At 57.2% G+C, this 22,382-nt stretch overlaps 1 protein-coding gene across 1 annotated transcript; it reads left to right on the plus strand.

Moving 5' to 3' along the window:
- Positions 1–10,687: 10,687 nt before the first annotated feature.
- On the plus strand, positions 10,688–21,466 carry LOC111771856 (ral guanine nucleotide dissociation stimulator-like). Its single transcript, XM_070259047.1, has 14 exons — positions 10,688–11,667; positions 12,106–12,222; positions 13,087–13,277; positions 14,730–14,842; positions 14,976–15,337; positions 16,120–16,335; positions 16,695–16,798; positions 17,276–17,342; positions 18,874–18,927; positions 19,346–19,420; positions 19,985–20,017; positions 20,383–20,504; positions 20,711–20,814; positions 21,140–21,466. The coding sequence occupies exons 1-14, from the start codon at positions 11,533–11,535 to the stop codon at positions 21,295–21,297; spliced, it is 1,851 nt and encodes a 616-aa protein (XP_070115148.1). The 5' UTR covers positions 10,688–11,532; the 3' UTR covers positions 21,298–21,466.
- The last annotated feature ends 916 nt before the right edge of the window (positions 21,467–22,382 follow it).

Genomic DNA, 22,382 nt, shown 5'->3' on the forward strand with positions numbered 1-22,382 from the left:
GGGGGATAAGAAAGGAAACAACTGCATTCAGTCCCATCCAACGTGGAAGAGACCTTTTTCTTAATGGGAAGCAAATGTCAGTCCTTCAAGGAAGTCACTTCTCAACGTCTCTACCCCTCCCCAACCCCACCCGCTACTCCAGAAAGACGCCGCAGTGCAGAGCTCGGGTACCGTGGTTGTGGCCTCATCCGTGAGTCATGTTTGGGGTCAGATCCCCTGTTTTCCTTCCCCAGCCATGTGACCCTGGGCATGTCACTCAACATGACTGAACCTCCATTTCTTCAACCGTAAAATGGGGAGAATCATCCTGGTAGGGAAATTATGAAGGTCACAAGACTTTCTCAGAGGAGGTAGCACATGGCAGAGGCATTATGCTGAGAGCCGCGCCCCACAGGTCACACGTTTTCTGATTCTGTTGATACGACCTTCTCAAAACAACAGCATTATAAAGATGGAGAACAGATGAGTGAAGGCCAGGGGCTGGCCGGGCAGATGTGACTATGAAAGAGCAGCACGAGGGAGGGCTTGTGGGGATGGGACAGTTCTGTGTGTGGATTGCAGTGGTGGTGGCGCAAATCTGCATGTGTCATAAAATGGCATAGAACCGCGCGCGCGCGCATGCACGCACACGCGCGCACACACACACACACCGCCCAGTGAGCTCATGTCAAACTAGCGACATCAGAAGTCTGCGGTCTGTGGGTTTAACACTGTCAATTCATGTCCTGGTCGTGACACTGTACTAGAGTCCCGCAAGATGTTAACCCCCGGCAGAAGCTGGTGGAAGGGTCCAAGGCACTCTGTACTATTTTTGTTGCAACTTCATGTGCTTTCATATTTATTCAAAGGGAAAAGTTAACAGTGAAAGACACAACAGGACACAGCCTGGCACGTAGTAAGTGGCAAACAACACGGTTCTCGGTGACAATTCTTTGCGATTGTAATTGCACGTTCATTTCCAGTCTCTCTCCATACACAGTGACCTTGGTGAGGGACGGACACACCTCACTAACGTCGTCTGCCCTCTGCCCAGCACAGAGCACGCGCCCACTCAATATTTGTCCACTAAATCCCCCGTGGTCCCTGCGCCAGGTGTTCTTACGTCCACGTTCACGGACCCTCCACGACAACCTTAGGCAGTGTTATTCTTCGTGCTGGGCAGGTGAGGAAACTGAGGCACAGAGAGGGAAAGTAAATTGTTCCAGGTCAACACACTGGACCGACGAGGAGGTGCCATGCCCTGCTCTGGAGGAGAGCAGAGGCTGTCCATGGCAGCTCCAGGGTCCCTCACGGCGGCTCCTCTCTGCGACTGCCAGGTCCTAACTTTGAGGCCAAATAGCTTGACTTCCTAGAGGGAGCTGGAGAGAGAAGTCACCTACCTGTGGCGCTGGGGGGGGGGGGGGGTCGGTGGCACCAGTGGGTTCTGTGGGAGGAGCATGGAGGTCACAGCAGCTGAGGAGAAATGGTCTGGAGTGAGACCGGGGACTCCGAGGGGGGGCATGGAGGCCACCGCGTGCATCTTTCCTATCCAGCCTGAGCCACTGATTGCGGGTCCTCTGGCTTCTTCTCCCGTGGGTGCCCTGGGATGAGGAGATCAGTCGCTCTCCCTAAGGGGCCTGCAGCACACGGTCATCAGAGCCCTGAGGACTCACCGCGGGGAGTGAGGGCTGAGGTCCGCTGTGTAACCTGCTGTGAGAAAAGGAGACAGAATTGGCATGCAAGAGGGGCACGAATGTCCAAAATACAGCCCGAGGACCAGCAGCCCCACCCACAACTGACACTTCCAGTCTACACGGTTCCACATTAGGATTTAGGAGCAACTATCTCTTATTCCTAAAAGGCTGACAAATCAAAGATCCAGTCCCTGTTTTCATGAGTTTGCAATTTATGTGTGAGATCAATGCGCTAACCTTGCTCGAACATGGGTTTGCAAATTGTGCTCTTCAGGTTCCAGAGGTATTTAGAGGTGCTGGCAGGGAGAGAGAGGAATAGCCAGACTCTTGAATGCCCATTGGCTTCAGAGGGATACTCTCTTTCATCTGACTGGAGAAAGGCTTCTGTGCCTCAGGCAAGGGGACGAATCACAGCCCCAGAGTGCAGAGCTGCAAAGGGAAGAGAAGGATTCACAAAGTGCAGGGCCTTGGGGTCCCTGAGCCTTGAGGGAGGTTGCTCAGCTGGAAGACTAGACACACAGGATGGCTCCTGAGGAACACTGGAGAGTGCACATCCTCCTGGGGCCCATCCTTAGCTTCAGTATGGGGTTACTAAATAGATGCTCCCCAACGACGTAGAGGCTGTCGCTGTCCAGGATGAAGGAGCCCAGCTGAGTGCCCCCACAGGTCTCATGTCTCAGCTTCCGTGACAGCCCCTCTTTTTCCAGCTTAAGGCCCACAGTGTCAGGATGGTGAGTGAGGACAGTATCATCTCCGCCGGCTGTTGCAGTTTTCTCAGGCCTGGAGCTGGAGGGACACAGGCATGGGGAGGTGGGGACTCCAGGCAGGGGCGCTGAAACGCCTCCCTGAGGGAGGGGACAGAGACAGCAGGAAGACTGACGGGCAGCTTGGAACAGCCTTGGTGCTGGGGGAGGGTTGTAAGTGAATAGGACAGCCAAGGTCCCTGAACACAGAGGACGTAGCACCTCCAAATGTTGGTGTCGGTGCTCAACTCTGAAAGGACGTTCATGATACGGCAACGCACACCCTAACAACAAAGCATGCGGCAGCGAGCGGAGGAGGACTCTGGGCACAGGACCAGGTGAAGCAAGGCAACATCAAGTTGCTTAAATTGCAGCTCTGCCACTCACTTTCTGCATGCCTCTGGGTAAGTCTCCCAACCCCTCTGGCTCCTTTTCTTCATCTGTCCAGTGAGGTGAGAGTTCAGACCTCACAGCACTTAGCACTAGTAACCGTTCGATGAAAAGCGGCCATTTTCCTTAGGTATTAATAGGGCCCGCATTCTTGGTGTCAATGGACCTGGCAGGGAGAGAGACTGAGCCTTTTGAAGGCAACACTTAGGGCAAGCAGCCGTCCTGGGATGGAGGCGGCGATTGGGCTGTGTGGGATCTCAGAGCCAGAAACATCTCAGGGCCAGTGGAAAGGGAAGACACGCTGCATCACGGCTGCAGGACAATGGCGAGGACCTTTGGAGCTGGGTCGTTTCATCCTCAGACAAACGGGTTCACGACTGGGAGGTTCACACGAGGGCTGAGGCCACCCAAGTGCTCCTGCGGGGGTTCCCACGTTGAAACAATAGATAATGCTTCTAAAAGATTGATCAACATGCTCTTGTCCTGAGAAGAGTGGGGAGAGGCTCAGTAGCTGTGCACTGTTTCCTCATGAGATGCCTCTGTCCTTCGTAGTCCTTTTGGGGTTGCTTAACACTTGTCGTTTCAGCAGGTGCCCTTGCCCTGGAGGGAAGAGATAGCAGGGCTGCTGAGCGTTGGGCTAGAGTTTCAGTCTAGGGGGCCGGCCCCGTGGCCAAGTGGCTGAGTTTATGTGGTTTGCTTTAGTGGCCCAGGGTTTCACCCGTTTGGATCCTGGGTGCGGACCTGGCACCACTCATCAGGCCACGCTGAGGCCGTGTCTCACATAGTGCAACTAGAAGGATCTGCAACTAGAATAGACAGCTATGTACTGGGAGGCACTGGGGAGAAGAAGAAGAGGAGGAAAGAAAACAACGTTTAGCAAAAGAATTTCAGTCTTGTCTCTCCTGTGTGTGAGGACCTCCACATTCCCAATCTTTGTTCCTCATAGCTGTCTCATTTCATCTTTTCTCTCGGTTTCTTTCTGTCGTTAACCACTTCAGACACTTGTCTGTTCTACTAATGTCCTAACCTCTATCAGGCCTTTATCCTGCCTCTTCCTGCAGAGCAGCTATGCCTGGCACCTCACTGCCGTTCAAATCTCAGCTCAACCATCAGCTGCTCTGAAAGACCTTGCCAGACCACCTTCTATGAAGTAGCACTTCTGAATACACACCTGGCCCTCAGGTTTTCTCTTCCCATATCACCCTGAGTATTTCTTTCATGGAATTTACTATCATTTGCTGTATTCAGTCTTTATGCATTTGTCACCTTGGCGCCAAGTACCTAGTTGACACTCGCTTTATGCTGCTTGCTGGAATGAATGCATGAATGTAGCAATGTCTGTACGTGTCCACATTTGTGGGTTCTATTTGAACAGACAGAAAATCTTTCTGGATCTTAGTCATGACTTTGACTCTAGCCCTGTCTCCTCATCTGGCCCCAGTGTGGATCTGAGAGCCCCTGAGTTTCCAGGAACCTGATATAGAGGCTTGATTGATGCCGTGGAACCTGTCGTACCCCAGCTCTGAAGATTCATTTTTAAAACTGAGTCCATGGGGGCTGGCCCGGTGGCGTAGCAGTTAAGTGTGCACACTCTGCTTCAGCGGTCTGTGGTTCCGGTGAACTGGCCCACTCAGCTCCCAGGCGTGGACCTATGTACCACTTCTCAAGCCACGCTTTGGCAGGCATCCCACGTATAAAATAGAGGAAGATCAGCACAGATGTTAGCTCAGGGCAAATCTTCCTCAGCACACAAGGAGGATTGGCAGTGCATGTTAGCTCAGGGTTAATCTTCCTCAAAAAAAAGAAGAAAAAAGTCAAGTCTATGAGTCTTTTTCATGCTTGTGTCCTGACCCAGGCTGGGCCTCCCCATCCCTTAATCCTGCCATGTGAGTCTGGAGTCATGGGATATAAACTGGAGTCCTGAAATTTGAATTCCGCCTTCAGGAATTCTTTGTTTCGTGAGTCAAGACCCTGCACATTTTCTACATGCTGTAGACATGATGCACACTCTCCACTTCCTCACCGCTCCGTCCTGACCAGCTCAACCATTTGTGTAACATGCCTAGTTCCAGCAGAATGTTAAATATGTGACATGTGCTACAGACCAAGTTATGTCTGCGCGCCCCCAGAAGGATTCCTGAGCAGTAGAGCACAGTGGTCACATGGTTTTTGGGGGGTCTGACAGGCCTGTGTTCCGATCCTAGTTCCCTGCTTCAAGACTGTGTGTCCCTGACCAGTTGCTAAACATCTCTGTGCCTCGGCCACCTCATCGGTCAATCGGAAGGGCTCAGTTTGCTTTTCTGCAGAACCAATTTAGCCCACATTCTGCTGGATAGTGATTTGTTCTGAATGCTGCTGGGAAGTTCTCCTGCCGGGGCTGGCTCAGCTGATCTCAGCTGAGGCTCACTGATGTGCCTGCGGTCGGCCGCTGGCTGGCGGACCTCGGGTCTCCCGCACATTCTCTCATCCCCCAGTGGGCACCTTGGGCTCATTGAGCTGCTCCGAGTTCCAGGAGCAGCAAGAAATGGCAAGCCCTAGTGTACACGTGCTTCCCAAGCCTCTGCTTCCGTCACATTCACTAACATCCATTAGCCAAGGCCTGTCATGTGGCCGAGCCCAGATTCAAGAGATGGGGAAGTAGACTCTGCTTCTCACTGGGGAGAGGAATTTGTGTGAGGATGAAAATGAAAAGTGCTTAGCAAAGGTCCCGACATGTAGACAACAAGCGGTAAAGGACTCGCACCCTTTCTTACACCCAACTGTGAGAAGGACCCCAGCACGTGGGAACCCCCGCAGGAGCACTTGGGTGGCCTCAGCCCTCGTGTGAACCTCCCAGTCGTGAACCCGTTTGTCTGAGGATGAAACGACCCAGCTCCAAAGGTCCTCGCCATTGTCCTGCAGCCGTGATGCAGCGTGTCTTCCCTTTCCACTGGCCCTGAGATGTTTCTGGCTCTGAGATCCCACACAGCCCAATCGCCGCCTCCATCCCAGGACGGCTGCTTGCCCTAAGTGTTGCCTTCAAAAGGCTCAGTCTCTCTCCCTGCCAGGTCCATTGACACCAAGAATGCGGGCCCTATTAATACCTAAGGAAAATGGCCGCTTTTCATCGAACGGTTACTAGTGCTAAGTGCTGTGAGGTCTGAACTCTCACCTCACTGGACAGATGAAGAAAAGGAGCCAGAGGGGTTGGGAGACTTACCCAGAGGCATGCAGAAAGTGAGTGGCAGAGCTGCAATTTAAGCAACTTGATGTTGCCTTGCTTCACCTGGTCCTGTGCCCAGAGTCCTCCTCCGCTCGCTGCCGCATGCTTTGTTGTTAGGGTGTGCGTTGCCGTATCATGAACGTCCTTTCAGAGTTGAGCACCGACACCAACATTTGGAGGTGCTACGTCCTCTGTGTTCAGGGACCTTGGCTGTCCTATTCACTTACAACCCTCCCCCAGCACCAAGGCTGTTCCAAGCTGCCCGTCAGTCTTCCTGCTGTCTCTGTCCCCTCCCTCAGGGAGGCGTTTCAGCGCCCCTGCCTGGAGTCCCCACCTCCCCATGCCTGTGTCCCTCCAGCTCCAGGCCTGAGAAAACTGCAACAGCCGGCGGAGATGATACTGTCCTCACTCACCATCCTGACACTGTGGGCCTTAAGCTGGAAAAAGAGGGGCTGTCACGGAAGCTGAGACATGAGACCTGTGGGGGCACTCAGCTGGGCTCCTTCATCCTGGACAGCGACAGCCTCTACGTCGTTGGGGAGCATCTATTTAGTAACCCCATACTGAAGCTAAGGATGGGCCCCAGGAGGATGTGCACTCTCCAGTGTTCCTCAGGAGCCATCCTGTGTGTCTAGTCTTCCAGCTGAGCAACCTCCCTCAAGGCTCAGGGACCCCAAGGCCCTGCACTTTGTGAATCCTTCTCTTCCCTTTGCAGCTCTGCACTCTGGGGCTGTGATTCGTCCCCTTGCCTGAGGCACAGAAGCCTTTCTCCAGTCAGATGAAAGAGAGTATCCCTCTGAAGCCAATGGGCATTCAAGAGTCTGGCTATTCCTCTCTCTCCCTGCCAGCACCTCTAAATACCTCTGGAACCTGAAGAGCACAATTTGCAAACCCATGTTCGAGCAAGGTTAGCGCATTGATCTCACACATAAATTGCAAACTCATGAAAACAGGGACTGGATCTTTGATTTGTCAGCCTTTTAGGAATAAGAGATAGTTGCTCCTAAATCCTAATGTGGAACCGTGTAGACTGGAAGTGTCAGTTGTGGGTGGGGCTGCTGGTCCTCGGGCTGTATTTTGGACATTCGTGCCCCTCTTGCATGCCAATTCTGTCTCCTTTTCTCACAGCAGGTTACACAGCGGACCTCAGCCCTCACTCCCCGCGGTGAGTCCTCAGGGCTCTGATGACCGTGTGCTGCAGGCCCCTTAGGGAGAGCGACTGATCTCCTCATCCCAGGGCACCCACGGGAGAAGAAGCCAGAGGACCCGCAATCAGTGGCTCAGGCTGGATAGGAAAGATGCACGCGGTGGCCTCCATGCCCCCCCTCGGAGTCCCCGGTCTCACTCCAGACCATTTCTCCTCAGCTGCTGTGACCTCCATGCTCCTCCCACAGAACCCACTGGTGCCACCGACCCCCCCCCCCCCCAGCGCCACAGGTAGGTGACTTCTCTCTCCAGCTCCCTCTAGGAAGTCAAGCTATTTGGCCTCAAAGTTAGGACCTGGCAGTCGCAGAGAGGAGCCGCCGTGAGGGACCCTGGAGCTGCCATGGACAGCCTCTGCTCTCCTCCAGAGCAGGGCATGGCACCTCCTCGTCGGTCCAGTGTGTTGACCTGGAACAATTTACTTTCCCTCTCTGTGCCTCAGTTTCCTCACCTGCCCAGCACGAAGAATAACACTGCCTAAGGTTGTCGTGGAGGGTCCGTGAACGTGGACGTAAGAACACCTGGCGCAGGGACCACGGGGGATTTAGTGGACAAATATTGAGTGGGCGCGTGCTCTGTGCTGGGCAGAGGGCAGACGACGTTAGTGAGGTGTGTCCGTCCCTCACCAAGGTCACTGTGTATGGAGAGAGACTGGAAATGAACGTGCAATTACAATCGCAAAGAATTGTCACCGAGAACCGTGTTGTTTGCCACTTACTACGTGCCAGGCTGTGTCCTGTTGTGTCTTTCACTGCTAACTTTTCCCTTTGAATAAATATGAAAGCACATGAAGTTGCAACAAAAATAGTACAGAGTGCCTTGGACCCTTCCACCAGCTTCTGCCGGGGGTTAACATCTTGCGGGACTCTAGTACAGTGTCACGACCAGGACATGAATTGACAGTGTTAAACCCACAGACCGCAGACTTCTGATGTCGCTAGTTTGACATGAGCTCACTGGGCGGTGTGTGTGTGTGTGCGCGCGTGTGCGTGCATGCGCGCGCGCGCGGTTCTATGCCATTTTATGACACATGCAGATTTGCGCCACCACCACTGCAATCCACACACAGAACTGTCCCATCCCCACAAGCCCTCCCTCGTGCTGCTCTTTCATAGTCACATCTGCCCGGCCAGCCCCTGGCCTTCACTCATCTGTTCTCCATCTTTATAATGCTGTTGTTTTGAGAAGGTCGTATCAACAGAATCAGAAAACGTGTGACCTGTGGGGCGCGGCTCTCAGCATAATGCCTCTGCCATGTGCTACCTCCTCTGAGAAAGTCTTGTGACCTTCATAATTTCCCTACCAGGATGATTCTCCCCATTTTACGGTTGAAGAAATGGAGGTTCAGTCATGTTGAGTGACATGCCCAGGGTCACATGGCTGGGGAAGGAAAACAGGGGATCTGACCCCAAACATGACTCACGGATGAGGCCACAACCACGGTACCCGAGCTCTGCACTGCGGCGTCTTTCTGGGAGTAGCGGGTGGGGTTGGGGAGGGGTAGAGACGTTGAGAAGTGACTTCCTTGAAGGACTGACATTTGCTTCCCATTAAGAAAAAGGTCTCTTCCACGTTGGATGGGACTGAATGCAGTTGTTTCCTTTCTTATCCCCCAATCGGTGAAATTGCTCCAATCCTGTTACTTTGAACTTGTAAACTAGCATCAATCAGGACCACTCCAGAGCCTCACCAGGGTCCAAGATCTCAGACCCTGGACACCTACCTGGCCCATATGCTGACTTGAGGGCCCCAGAACCTGCATCTTGACCCCCCGCTGCATTTTTAAGTGCCTTTTGATTGTGGCAAAGTATGCATAACCTAGACTTGGCCATTTGAACCATTTTTCCGTGGACAATTCAGTGGCATCAAATGCATTCACAATACTGCGCAACCATCACCGTGTTCATTTCCAAGACTTCTTTTCATCATCTCAAACAGAAACTCTGTCCCCATTAAACACTGCCTCCCCATGACCCTCAGCTCCAGCCCCTGTGAACTTCTATTCTTCCTTCCATCTCGATGAATTTGCCTGTGCTCGGCACGTCATGTAAGGGGAACCGTATCATAGGTGTCTTTCTGGGTTGCGTTTATTTCACTGAGCGTAAGGTTTGCAAGGTTCATCCACGTTGTACCATGTGTCAGAAGTTCATTTCTTTTTAGGGCTGAATCTTCTTCCTGGGAACTATTGCACAGAAACACCCAAATTACTTCTACCAATTTCCCCCGGCCCTGAAAATTAACACGGAGAACCTTTCAACACCTTTCTTCTCCAGACTGGGGGGGCTCTGAGGAAAGGCCATTGTTACTGGAATAAGCAAGGGCAGGCTGGGAGTGGGGTCTCAGGGAAAGACGCCCTCAGGAGGTACCAGGGAATCCCCAAATGGATGGGAGGGTCTCAGCAGTAACTGAATTCAGGATGTGGTGGAGTCTCAGACCGGGTGCTAGTTCTCTGGCCGTGGGGTGAGGGGCTGGTGCTGCATGACAGGGAGAGAGGACGGCTCACCGTGTTCCTGGGACACCTGCCCCACGGGAGAGAGGGAAGGCTAGTGCGCCTTCCCGACGGACTGGTGGTGGGAAAAACTCAGCCTGGAGGAGACAGCCGTGTGCCCGGGGTAACCAGAAGGAATTACATCTCCTTCAGCCAAAGCAGACAGCCCCTCGTCCTGGGCTCACTTTATCCAAATGGGAGCAAGAAGGAGGAAACAATTGAAGACGCTTCCAGATGTGAGATGTGTGGTGGCAGAGACTGTGCCTGGGAGATTCTGAAAGGCCTCACTGAAGTGACCTAGGCTGTGACCAGAAGGACAAGACTGAGCCACGCCTGCGTAGGTCCGGGAACAGGGAGTCGGGGGAAAGGCGCTGTTGGTGCTGAGACTCTGGGGCAGAAGTGAGCGTGAGCAGAGGAGGTCAGAAAGCTGCCCAGGCGGCTGGAGGGAGCCTGAGAAGCAACAGGAGCTGCGGCAGGGGCGGCGGTTAATGGGGCCAGACCGGGGAACCCGGTAGTCTGCGTTCATTTGGGTTTCTCTCTCACAACACTGCTCCCAAAAGTTGCACCTCTGAAGTACGAATATTGAACTTCTCCCGGTTTCCGTGGTCTAGGCATTGGGCACGGCTTAGCTGGGAGCCTCTGCCTCCAGGTCTCCGTGAAGCAGGACCTTCAGTCTCAACTGAGGCTAGACTAGGGGAGGATTTGCTCCCAAGTCACTCACACGGGTGGTGTCAGGAGTCATTGGGACTGAGAGTCTGAGTCTCCATGTGACTGTTGGCTGGGCGCTCCCTCAGATCTCGCCTCCCTTGGCCTCTACATAGGGCAACTGAAATCATCGCCACTTGCTATCTCATTTCCAGAAATGTGACAGAGAGAGAGCGCAAGAGATGGAAACAGAGGGGGAGATAAAGGGAGGGAACTCAGGAAAGCAAGCAAGAGGGAAGTGACAGAGTTTTTGTAATTAAAACTTGGATGTGACATTCCATCAGCTGGGCTGTATTCTATTGCTCAGAAACCAGTTACTCAGGATGTAGTGGTTCCACAAGGATGTGCACAGCAGGAGGGAGGGAGCGCTGGGAGCCTTGGTGGAGGCTGCCCACCACATAGGCCGACAATGAGGCGCTTGGGTCTGGTTCTACGGCCAACAGGAGACTGGGAAAGGTTGAATGCTAGTGAATGACAATATCTGAATTTCCTCGAACTTCCAACCCTTGAAGGTGCAGAGACCTGACAAGGAGCCCCCAAGGGGCAGGGACTTTTCCCAAATCACACGGCTGGAATCCAGGCCTGTTTGGAGAGGTATTCCCGACTGCATCCACCCCTTCTTGTAATTCTTCCACCTCTAAGTTCGGGGACCAGACCCAGGCGGCACCACCTCCCAGATATGGGAGGCGTTATCACATGTCCACCCGAAGACGTCCCTGGGAATGTGTTTCTAGCGCCATCCCATCGTGCAGGTTGGGAGACTGGGGAGGCCCTGAGAGGCACAGTGGCTTTTCCAGGACACAGAACTGCTAGGAAAAAGGAGATCCGAACTGGGCGCTCTCTCTTCAAAGCTGGGGCGCTGGTTCCGATCCCAAGGAGCTGTGGGGAGGGCTGTGATGGAACTTTCTGTACAGCTCGGGAGATGACACGGGCAAGGAGGGTGAGCGGTCAACAGCCCCGAGGGGGCTTTGGGTGGGTCTGATGGAGGGAAGGGCCCCCCATCCTGGAACCTTGGAGACATGACCTCACTTCCTTGGCGACCGACCCCAACAGAGCTTAGAACTCTGGTCACCAGGCAGCCATTTTGTACACATAGCCCATTTGACCAGAGACACTCGACACAGGAGGATGTGTTCGTGTATCCCCTCTTTGCGAGGCTCTGGCGCACAGAGAGCCAACAATGACAGTCTTCTCCAGCGCTGTCGACATTGGCTGAGACCGCACCTCCAAGACCTCAGGCCATTCGGAAGAAGGAACCCTCAGGTAACACAAGGCAGCCCAGGGCGGGCCACTCCGGGTCAGGCCACAAGTGTGATCCCACCCTCCCATGCGGGCAGCCCCACACCCCTTGACCCTTATTGTGTGTGTGTGTTGGCGGGCATGGAGTGACGGAAGGCAGGGATGAGCGTGGAGCTACCCTGGACGGGAGCAGACGGTTAGGGCTTGGAAGCCTGGCGGTATGTCGTGTTCATATCCCGGGTGGTGGCTGGCAGGATGGAAGGTGAGTGCTGGGAGCCAAGCCGCCCTACCCGTAGGTGAATCCCAAGCCCGTGAGGTGTCATCTCATTCGCTCCCTGTCTGGAGGTCTATGCGGATGCCCCTCTGTCTGTGCTCGGTGTGCGGGAGAGTTTTCCCCCTGTGGGCAAGTGCAGGCAGGCCCCTGCTACCTGCCGCCGCGGCCACCGGACGCTGTCTTTGCAGAGCTCCACCCAGGAGATGGTCCAGGAGCTGGCGCATGGGTCCTACGGCTCCATCTCCCTGGACAGGGGGCAAGTGCAGCAGACCACCGACCTTGCCCGGGGCTGGACTGAGGGGAGAGTGAGTGACACCCGGGGCCCTGAGATCACCGGGGTGTGTCCACAATCCAGAGTCAAATCTGGAGCCCTCCCCTGGACCCGCCCAGGGCTTTCCCACTGGAGTGTCCCAAGGGCCCAGTCCCAAAGGAATCTGGACTTCCACGCCTCCTCACCAGCTACCTAGGAGGGTGGGAAGTCGCTCTTTCCTAACCCTAGGCGGAGTAGACAAAACACTGATGTTTGCGCTTCACACTCGGCCAGGGGCATCTTTGAAATCTGCCATTTTCTGAATCTGAAACCTCTGTAACGAGGGTCTCAAACCTCCCTTTCGTGTAAAAGAAAGAAAAACCAGCGTCCTTTCTTGTAGTCAGCCAGATCCTCACAGCGTCTGTCTGCCCGTGCACTGTCTCCCGACTGGGGAGGGCTGAGGTTCCCACCAGACATTTCCCTTCATGTCAGGAGCACATGAAGCCTCAGGTGGGGGAGCGGGGGAGTCCTGCAGCCCTGGCTTAGGGCGGTTCTCAGTTCCGACGCACAGGACCCTGAGCAGCCACTTGGCAGCCCGAAGCTTCCGTCCTCTCATCTCTAGAATGGGGATGTTTGTGTTGGATTCGCTGGTCAGTGCTCTTAATGCACGCTTTGGTGCGGGGCGGTCTGTCCTTGCCAAGCCAGCCAAGTGTCCTGAGGAACTCATCGTATAATCCTCCCCCCGCCCAAACTCAAATTGGACTTTTCAAGCCTGGAAACCGGTTGGCTGTGGGCAATCCTGTCCCTCCTCTGCACACATCCCTGAGGGGCTCACAGTTCCTGGGGGACCTCCAGACCTTGACTTCCTGGAGGTTCACGCTGGTGCTGGTGACTCTGTGTCCTTCCTCATCTCACCCAGCGCGGAGAGTCACTCGGGCAGCGGAATGAGGCCTGCAGGATGCGGGCCCTCCAGGCAGGCCTGCTGGAGAGGCTGCCGCCGTCCATAGGACCAGCCTTGGCGCCTCGAAACATGGCCAACGTCACCACCATCGTGTTTGACTGCGCGGCTGTCCTCACCTCCCACGGGGTCCTGGACCACCTACTTGCTACGTGAGTGCCCAGCCCCTCCTCAGCACAGTGGTGACTCTGCCCACTGCCAGCTGTGTGTCTTGGAAACGGCCCTCCATCTCTCTGAGCTTCGATTGCTCCTCTGCAAAGTGGAGTGGGAGAGGATAAACTTCATCGGGTTCTGGTGGGCACGAATGGGATGAGCCACGGCAGGTGCTTCCCTGGGGCCTGGCTCTACAGAAGGGGCTGAGAGACGTGCCGTGGTTGTTCCTGGTTATTCTTTCCCTCTCCCCGATGAAGAGCAGTCTGCTCCCCCATCGCTGGGATGGGGCCTTTCTGAGTTTGCAAAGGCACACGGAAAGCACTCTGGCAGGGAGTGTGGGATTCCATGCAGCTGGTCGTGGGGCGGGTCCTTGGAGTAGCCAAGGAGGGGTCTCCGGGGCCGCAGAGGGGCCCCAGGCCCACTCAGCTACCGGGGATGCTTCTGGTTGGAGTTCATTCGAGAACACTGTATATTAAGCACCTGTGACATGCGGGAGCTTTAGAGACACTTGGCACAACGCAGTGAATGAAGCAGACACAGCCCCTGGACCCCCGCAGCAGCCTGAGACTCAGATAGTCACACACCATATCATCCACAGATCCTGTCCCCCGCCTGTCCCAGGGGATGCCCTCCTATGCTCCTTTACGACTGGAGGCCTCTTCCCACGTTCTCATGCATGATGGACCCCAGCGCCAACTAAAGACCTGAGTGTTCTTTGAGTGCCAGACGAGGGCCTCCTGTCTCCACAGAACAGGGCTGGGGGAGAACAAGAGGACAGAGGACTGTGGCTGGGGCGGGCCCGGCACAACTCTGATCTCACTCATCTTTTGATTCCTCTGGGAGGGCTGAGGTCTGATGGCTTCTACTGCAAGGGGATAGGAGTGAAAGAGAGCTGTGGGTGGGGTCCCAGAGCCCCTGGGAACCAGAGGGGAGGCTGGCTTGAGCTGTTCCCTGGCGACCCATCCCCACCACAGTCCCGTCTCCCTCCGCTTCCCCTTCTCCATAGCCACCCCTTCTGACCACCACCAGCAGGCCCAGAAGAGAAGGGGTGTTAGCGAGCCGCTCACACATCGGCCTCAGTCCTCAGTCCACTTGCACAAGGGCGTGGAGGGCTGGGCTGGACTGTGTCCAGCCTCTTTGCGAGAAGAGTGGCAGTGGGAAGAAGAGACTCACACAAACCCCGTGTTCCACCTGCTGGATGAGCAGGCCTGCCACTGCCAGGATGGCCACACAGGAGTCAGCGCCGGGGTGGGACTCCCCCCTGGTGGAAAGGGGCAGGCACAGGGCCCAGACCCAAAGCAGGGTGCCTTGGGAGGACAGTGTGGAAGCGACGGCCAGGCCTCTGGCTCTGTGGCCCAACTGCTTCCGCCCAGTACCGCGTCTTCTATGGTGGGAACCTGGCTGGACCCAATGCAGGATTTCTGGGAGCCCACGCCCTTTCCCTCTTTCAGGATGCGGCTGGCCTCTCTGCGTGTCATCTGGCCTGGGTCGCACCTGGGAGGCCCTGCCTACCTTCCCCAGGTCCAGCTGCAACATCTGGGGCCCAGGAGGGCAGAGCTGGAAGGTGAGGGCACAGCAGTCTGGGAAGACTGTCTGCGGTGGGGTTCACGGGCTGGGGTTCCCTTCAAGACAGCGGAGTCTCTCCTGTCTTGTAAAGTCGGGTACGTAGGTGAAACTTTCTCTTTCTCCCGCTGCAGCGCCAGTTCCAGAGCTCCTGCCGGCTCTAGAGCCAGAGCAAGGGCCAGCTCCGGGGCCAGAGGCAGCTCCAGCTGTAGTTCCACCGTCCGCGCCGGAGCTGGAGGCGGCCTCACCACCAGCAGCCTCACCTCCAGCAGCCTCACCTCCATCGGCCTCTCCAGGGCCGGAGCGAGCGCCATCAGCTTCAGCCCCAGTGCCAGCTTCTGAGCTGGAGCAAGATGCGCCATTGACTTTTGGACGATCTCTGCCTCCAGCTGCCGAAGTCACCGCAGAAGCGAGCGCCGAGCTGAGAGAGGAGAGGCCTAAGCTGCTGGACTTCCCTCCGAAGCTGGTGGCCGAGCAGCTGACCCGGATGGATGCGGTGAGCAGCGGGGCTCTTGGGCTAGGTGGGGCCCGCCTTGGTGGGCCATCAGCTGCCCCAGACCTCCTGTTCCCTCAGCCGCAATCCAACGATGTGGGTGCAAGTCACAGCTCCCCCACTTACCCACCGGGTGACCTGGGCCACCTTCTGGCCCCCAAGTCCTTGCTGTCCCCACATGGACAGTAGAGAGCACACCAAGGGCGGGCACCTGCTGGGCAGAGTGGCTGTGCGGATGGATGAGGTCGAACAGAGAGGAAGCGGGGCAGAGAATAGCCCTCTGGTGGGGGAGGGAAGCTCACTGGAGTGCTGCCAAGTCCTGGGTCACTCACCCATCGGCCCAGGAGGCCTCAACAGCCTCCGTACTTATTAGACACCTAGTGCGTCCTTACCGACATGGAAGACAGGCAAACAAAGCCCATGGTTGTTGCTGCCTCGGGGGAACGTGCAGCTGAAAGGGGAGTGGGACCAGGGGGTGATGAGAACGGGTGGAAGATGCCCCTTGAGATGGGCAGGTGTGAGCCGTGTTCTGGTGCTTGGGGGAAGCAAGACTGGGCTGCGAGCCAATGGGACTTCTCTTCCCCGCCCCTATTGGGTCCTCGGTCATCCTGCGCTGGGCGGCCTCAGCGGACACAGACAAAACCCAGAGACTCCCAGAAGCTTCAGGCCACCTCCTCAGGTTCCTGAGCTGCAGCTGACCAGTGCCTCCTGCCTGGGGCTGCGGGGGCCTGCAGACTCTGAGCTCGGGTGTGGCAGGGTCAGGTGACAGTCCCCATCCTCCCCAGGAGCTGTTCAAGAAGGTGGAGCCCCGCCACTGCCTGGGTTTTGTGTGGTGCCAGCGGCCCAATGGGAGCAAGGAGTACCTGGCTCCCACGGTTCGGGCCACTATCAACCAGTTTCTTCACGTGTCCGGCTGCGTCATCACGACGTGCCTTGGGGACCTCAGCATGACGGCCCAGGACAGGGCCAGAGTCGTCGAGCTGTGGATTCAGGTGGCCAAGGTCAGTAGCGGCAGGGCCCAGGGAGCCCCTCCCTGGAGTCAGGGGGACTGCCCCTTCTCCTCTCGCAGCTTTCAGCCTTGAAGTCGGTGGTCTGGGCCTCGGCAAAGTCCTAGGCCCCTTGCTGCCAAGGGCCTGCTGACCTTGAGTGCTGGTCCCAGTGGTGGGAAGCTCCCTTCCCGCCCTGGGTTGAGCTAAAATCTTCCTGCCCGCGAGCGTTACTCATCAGCTCCCAGGTGTGCCCTCCCTCGCTTCCCTGGGCATCTGCCTCATCCAGGACAGCAGAAGCCCACGAGGGGACACAAGCCAGAGGAAGCAGGGCTCCAGCCCGCCGTCGCAGCTCATTCCCTTCCCTTCCTCAGGAGTGCCGAGTCCTTGGAAATTATGCGTCCCTGCGTGCCATCGTGTCTGCTCTGCAGAGCCCCTCCATCAGCCGTCTGCAAAAGACATGGGGACGAGTTGCCAGGTGGGTAGGCCGTGCTCCATCCAAGCACCACCAGGGCGGACCAGACATCCCCCGTGCGACTGCCATGGACCCCTCATTCAGCTAGGACCATCTGGGAGGCAGCGGACCCTAGGGATGGGGACTGGCCTCCTTGCTCGGGTCTCTGAGACTCTCTGAGACCCTAGGCAGTGGCTCCCCCCTTGTCACATCCTGGATTGAGCCACACTGGAGATTTCCAAGGGTGTACTTCGCAGCAACGGAGCCCTCATCGGCAACCAACGCTGTTAGAAACAATGTGCTCAGTCGGAGTGGGAATGGAGGCCCCAGGTGACCGCAGGAGAGCCTCCACCCGAGTCCCACGGTGACCTCAGAGCTCCGAAGAACCCGGGGAAAACCCTCGTCCAGGCCCCAGGCCCTTTGAACCTTCCGGGTTCTCAGCCAAAGGCATTTCGCCTTCAACCGCCCCGGGTTTTCTTTCCTCCTTTCCTCTCCCCTCAGGAAGAGCTCTCGAAAGTTGAAGAGGTTCATCAAAGACCAGTGGGTGAGCAGGAGGCAGCTGGTGAAGGTAAGACGGAGGCTGCACATCTGGAAGGAGGGGGAGCGAGAGGGGAGGGGACCCGGCAGGATGAGCTTTGGTTCTCCTGTCACGTGAAGTTGGTCAGGAAAAGATGGACAGGAAGAGGGATGTGCTAGCTCCATGGGCAGGTGGGGGCAGTTTGGGACAGGAGGCCAGGGGCATGGGATAGAATGGTGCGGGCTGGACTGTTCCAGGAGGCTGAGGACCTGGCAGAAGGTGCCGGTGTCTGGCTTCCATGCTGCTCCATCAGCTGCCCTGCATCTTCCTCCTGGCCACTGGCTGGAGCGAGTGGGCGGGCTTCCTTTCTTCCGAAGTCAGCCCAGTCTGTGCTCAGGAAGCCAGGGCCCCACTGCTCCTTCTGTCTTCACTGTGCCTCGCAAGAAGGGCACCCTGCCTGCCTGAGGGATGGGCACTGCCGGATCCCACGGGCCGGGGGCACTCAGGGGCTTCCCAGCCTTGGGACGGACACTGGACCTGGGACAGATCTGTGTCCCCTCGGTGACTCCCCACTCTGGCCCCTAAAGTGGGCGCTGCAGACAGTCCCAGTGGGATGCTCACCCAGGTCCTTGTTGGCGATGACATGTGCCCCGGAGGGCAAGGGCAAGTGCCCAGGGAACTGATGGCTTCTTCAGGGATCCTTCCCGCCCAGACGTCAGAAGTTTCCTCGTAAAACAGAAAGGAAATGCCACCCCGCAGTGCCCTGGTCGCCCCCTCCCCTGCTAGTCAGACGTGGCATTCGGGGTCCCCATCCTGAGCGGATGAAGAAAGAATTCTGTGCAGGGGAACTCCCTGAGGGGATCCTAGGGAGCTGAGGGCTTTAGCAAGGCCTTGGCCTCGGCCTGGGATCAGAGACTCCTGGGCGTTGGGGCTGGCAGAAGCCACTTGACCAGGCCTCCTGAGACACCTCATCTCCCTCCATCCGTGGCTCGGCCCAGCTGGGGGCCCGAACACAGCCTGAGAGTCCCGAGGACAGCACTGTGGTCAGCGGCTGGGCAGAGGGTGGTGTGAAGGCAGAGGAGACAGGGGCCTGTGGCTGGGAGGGGGAGCAGCCTCTCCTCTGGGGCCCCCTGAGCAAGTCCCTGCCCCTGTGTGGGCCTTGGTCTCCTCATCTGGGAGCCAGAGGGAGATGAGCCGTGGTGCAGGCCTCACAGTGGGTGCCGAGGCTCAAGGGTGGGGAGGAATGTGGGGAGCTTGGACCTGGCTCCAGAGGCAGGCTTGAGCGGAGAGCAGTGATGACGGTCAGATGACGCTTGGGCCTCAGGAGACTGTGGGAGGCAGACAGAGTTTGTCAAACCTTCCAGACGAGGTAACAGGTTCAGGGAGGCCTGGGCGGGCCCAAGGTCACACAGGAGTGAGTGTTGGAGCTGGGATGGCTCTGGAATCAGAGCACCCTGGAGGCGGGAGCCGCAGGGGCACCAGGTGACTGGGGCCACATGTCCAGGGTCCCCGATCTGGGAGGGGTCTGGGAGGACACTTGGAGGGGAGCGTCGGCTCACTGGCCCTGTCAACACCCTGGCAGGAGGCGACCTCTATGTTGACCAGCCTGGAGACGGGCCCCACAGGTGCCCAGAAGGTAAGGGTGCCTGTGGAGGAGGGGCCCAGGAGTCGCAGGAGAGGGGACTCCCCTTCCTAGCCGGAGGTCTCTACCAGCAGAGAGGGAGCCTTTCTCCTCCAGCCCTGCTCCTGGTGCCACAGACCTGAAATGCCTGCATTGGAAGTGACCAGGAGGAGGCCTGGAACGGATGGGCGCACAACGGATTTGGGACAGGGAGGGGCGGGGACCACGTACCCTGGGTTTTGCCAGAGCCGGCTGCTGGGAGGTGCCTGGAGGAGTTTGGGGTTCCTGGAGGAGAGAAGAGGAGGAAATTGGGGGGAGGCCGCCTAGGTGGGTAGCTTGGGCTGGGCAGGAGGCTGGGGTGAGGAGTGGAGGAGAGGTCTTTGACGGCTCCTGAGAGCGGGATCTCATCACCGTCTCCACCCCGCTGGCACAGGGGCTCATCCCCTTCCTTGGCACATTCCTCAATTACCTACTGCTGCTGGACACCAACATGGAGGATTACCTGGAGGTGAGTGAGCCTGGAGGTGGGGCTGGGGATCAGGATTCGGAGATTTGGGAGGAGAGACTTGCACTGAGGCCTGAGCTCACAACCCTTGGCAGAGTCCTCTCGTGAGGGCCTCACAGCCACCCCGGGAGCTGGGTGTCATGGCCATCTTAGTGATGAGTGAATATAGGATCCAGGTGAGCCGCCAGTCCAGGCTGCCTGACTGCGGAGCTGCTGGAGGGTGTGTCTGAGCTGGACTCAGCCTCTCCCTCAGGCCCCGCCCCTGCAGGGAGTGAAGCCAGGCCCCTCCAAGGCAGGAAGCACACGAGTGGCTGAGCATCCCTTCCTGCCTGAGGCCTCAGTCTGTCTGTCTGTCAGAGAGGGCTGTCTTAGAATGTCCCTGAGCCATAGCCCCGTGGCCTCCTTGCTCTGGAGCTCAGAGTCTTGCCCGGGACCCATTCCCGTTTCTGGTAGCGCCTGCTCCCTGGTCGACCCTGCTGGTAGTGCAACCTGAGAAAGGGTGGAGACGGGGGCTAGCTATGGGCTAAGGGGGCTGTTGCTCATGGGCTTTGGCTCTCTGCCTTCCAGGGAAATGAGATCAATTTTGAGAAAAGGAGTGAGGTGAGCAGCTGTGGCCTCCCCGTGCGGAGGGTGGGGCTGTGGCAATCAGAGACTCCTCCGGGGAAGACCTTCTCTGGCCCGATGCCTTGGGCCTTGCTTTCCTTGGGAGAGTTCGGCACCCAGAGCTGGGAAAGCCGTCCCATTGGTGCGTGGGGGAAGGGGCTGGCACCAAGGACACCTTCCTGCAGGAGGAGCTATTTCAAGCCAACTGTGAGAACGAGCAAGTCCTGCACGGAATTGGAGGGAAGGAGGGTTCCCATGTGGGCCAAGACCCCAGACCAGCTCCTTGACCCTCTTCTCACCTGTCTGAGTCCCCAGCACGGTCCCCCACCCAGGCCCCGTCTGCATCATGTCCTTTCTCCCAGGAATTCAAAGTCACTGAGCAGATCTTCCTGCTCCAGGAGGCAGTCCATCTTTACCACATTGAGGCTGAGGAGCGATTTGGGGCCTGGTTCGAGGCCATGGAGCCCCTCAGCGAGGATGAGAGGTGAGGCGGGGCAGGAGTTGGTGAGGGCAAGGCGGACTCTCTCTGATGGCCAGCTCCAGGGAGCCCGTGCCCGTGGCTTCCGGGTCAGTCCCGGGGCTTGTCGCATGGTCACCCGTGGGGCCCTGGGACTCCAACTGCTGGCCGTCTCTGGGAGGGTCACCTGAGGTGTGGCTCCCGGTAGCTGAAAAGTCCCCTCTGTCCTTTAGCTACAGCCTGTCCTGCCACCTGGAGCCCCCACAGGAGAGGGCCGGCAAGATGCGCCGGTTTTTCCTGCCCAAGAAGAACCGCGCGTCTCTCAGCTCAGGGCTCGGTGAGTGTCCAGACAGGCAGGGACTGAAGCCAGGGGCTCCGGAAAGCTTCGGGCTAAGCACGGGCCTAGGGAGATGGACAGCCGGCACGGGGATCCCAGCTCCACTGCTGACCAGGCCTGTGAGGGACAATTCCCTTGACCTTTGTGGGACTCAGCTTCCTCTTCTGTGAAATGGGTGAAGCGAAATGCCAGCTCCCATGTCAGGGACAATGGGGTAGTGTTGACTGAACACTCAGGACAAGGTTTGGAGCAGAATGCAGTGGGGCTGAGGTGTTGGGCTGGGATACTGGTGTGACCCCCCCAATCATCAGTGTCTTCTCTTCAGTCACCAGACCCCTGACGCAGAACCCAGCAACAGTGGCAGATCCCGGTCCTTCCAACAGCTCGAGTGCAGCCTGCTCTTCAGCGGCGGGGACGCGGCTGGGAAACACGCGGGGCCCCAGGCCGGCTCCTCCCATGCTGATGGGGAGAAGAACATTCTAAGCCTTTTCCTGGGAGCCCTGGAGCCCAAGAGGGAGGGGACGACCCCACCCCACAGGCCTGGCAGCTCCACCCCAGCGCCTGTTTACCACTTGGGAAGGGGCCGTATTTCTTTCGTGTTAGTAGTTAGTGCTAGTTTTGAATTTGATGTTAAAATCCTGTTTCTGTTCCAGCCTGCGAGTCACGGTCTGGTTCTTTCCCCTCCTGTGCTCGTGTCAAGGAGACACAGACTCTCGCGTTCCTCCTGGAATGAAGAAATCTTGCAGGGTCTCGGCTTATTGTATGTGAGAGAAGGGAGAAGGGCCAGGCCCCTCCCTGGATACTGAGGGACACCTCCGCGCCCCCCCTTACTCAGAGGACGGCTTCATTTCAGTGTGGTTCACGTGGGCCAGGAGCAGAGACAGCACCCAGAGCTCCTGGCATTTAGAGGGTGGAGGTACTTTCACAGGCAGAGCAACAACCACTGGAATGCGGGTGTCTTTAAAATGGCACGGGCCAGCACCACGACCTGCCCCAGGACAGTGGCTGCTTTTCCACCCCTTTGGAGGAGAGGCCACGTTTTCGGCTTCTCTTGTGGAGGTTCCTCTTCACCAGATGTTAGGAACTTGTCGTTTTCTAATGAGGCTCTGGACAGCAGCAGCTCTAAGTGCAGAGAACGATGTAAAAGCTCAAAACGTGCATGTGGAGGGTCAAGGCCGGAGAAGGTCATGTGCAGATGGACTAAGGGCAGGCAGGACCCTCCCTCCCCCGGCCCCTCTGGGGGCTCCATGTTCACCCTTCACCTGGATTGGAATCCTCTGGGATCCTGGTCCACGGCTCTGAATTCCTTTCCCTGCAAGTTTGGTATCCAGGGGGACAGATCTGTGATGCAGCTTTGAAGGCTACATCTGGGCATCCTTCCCGACGCATCACTGCTCCTTGTCCACCAGGATTTCCTGCCTCCGTGCACTTCCTTCTGCAATTCTTGGAAGGGCAGAAATTCCCTCGAATGCCTCGGCCTCTCTGTCCCGTACCTCGTGGCCACTCCTCCCTGGCAGGGTCTGACGGATCACGGGTGGAGTCTGCTTTGCAAACATTAGATACCCTAA

The sequence above is a fragment of the Equus caballus genome, unplaced genomic scaffold (genome assembly GCF_041296265.1).
Source record: "Equus caballus isolate H_3958 breed thoroughbred unplaced genomic scaffold, TB-T2T haplotype2-0000701, whole genome shotgun sequence".
NCBI classification, from domain to species: Eukaryota; Metazoa; Chordata; class Mammalia; order Perissodactyla; family Equidae; genus Equus; species Equus caballus.

Bases quoted from the DNA above. Each gene is read 5' to 3' on its own strand.
- LOC111771856 (XM_070259047.1), top strand. From the start codon at position 11,533: ATGTGTTCGTGTATCCCCTCTTTGCGAGGCTCTGGCGCACAGAGAGCC. The intron at 13,278-14,729 runs GTGAGTGCCCAG...TCCCTCTTTCAG, and splicing joins CTGGACCACCTACTTGCTAC to GATGCGGCTGGCCTCTCTGC. The intron at 14,843-14,975 runs GTGAGGGCACAG...CTCCCGCTGCAG, and splicing joins CAGGAGGGCAGAGCTGGAAG to CGCCAGTTCCAGAGCTCCTG.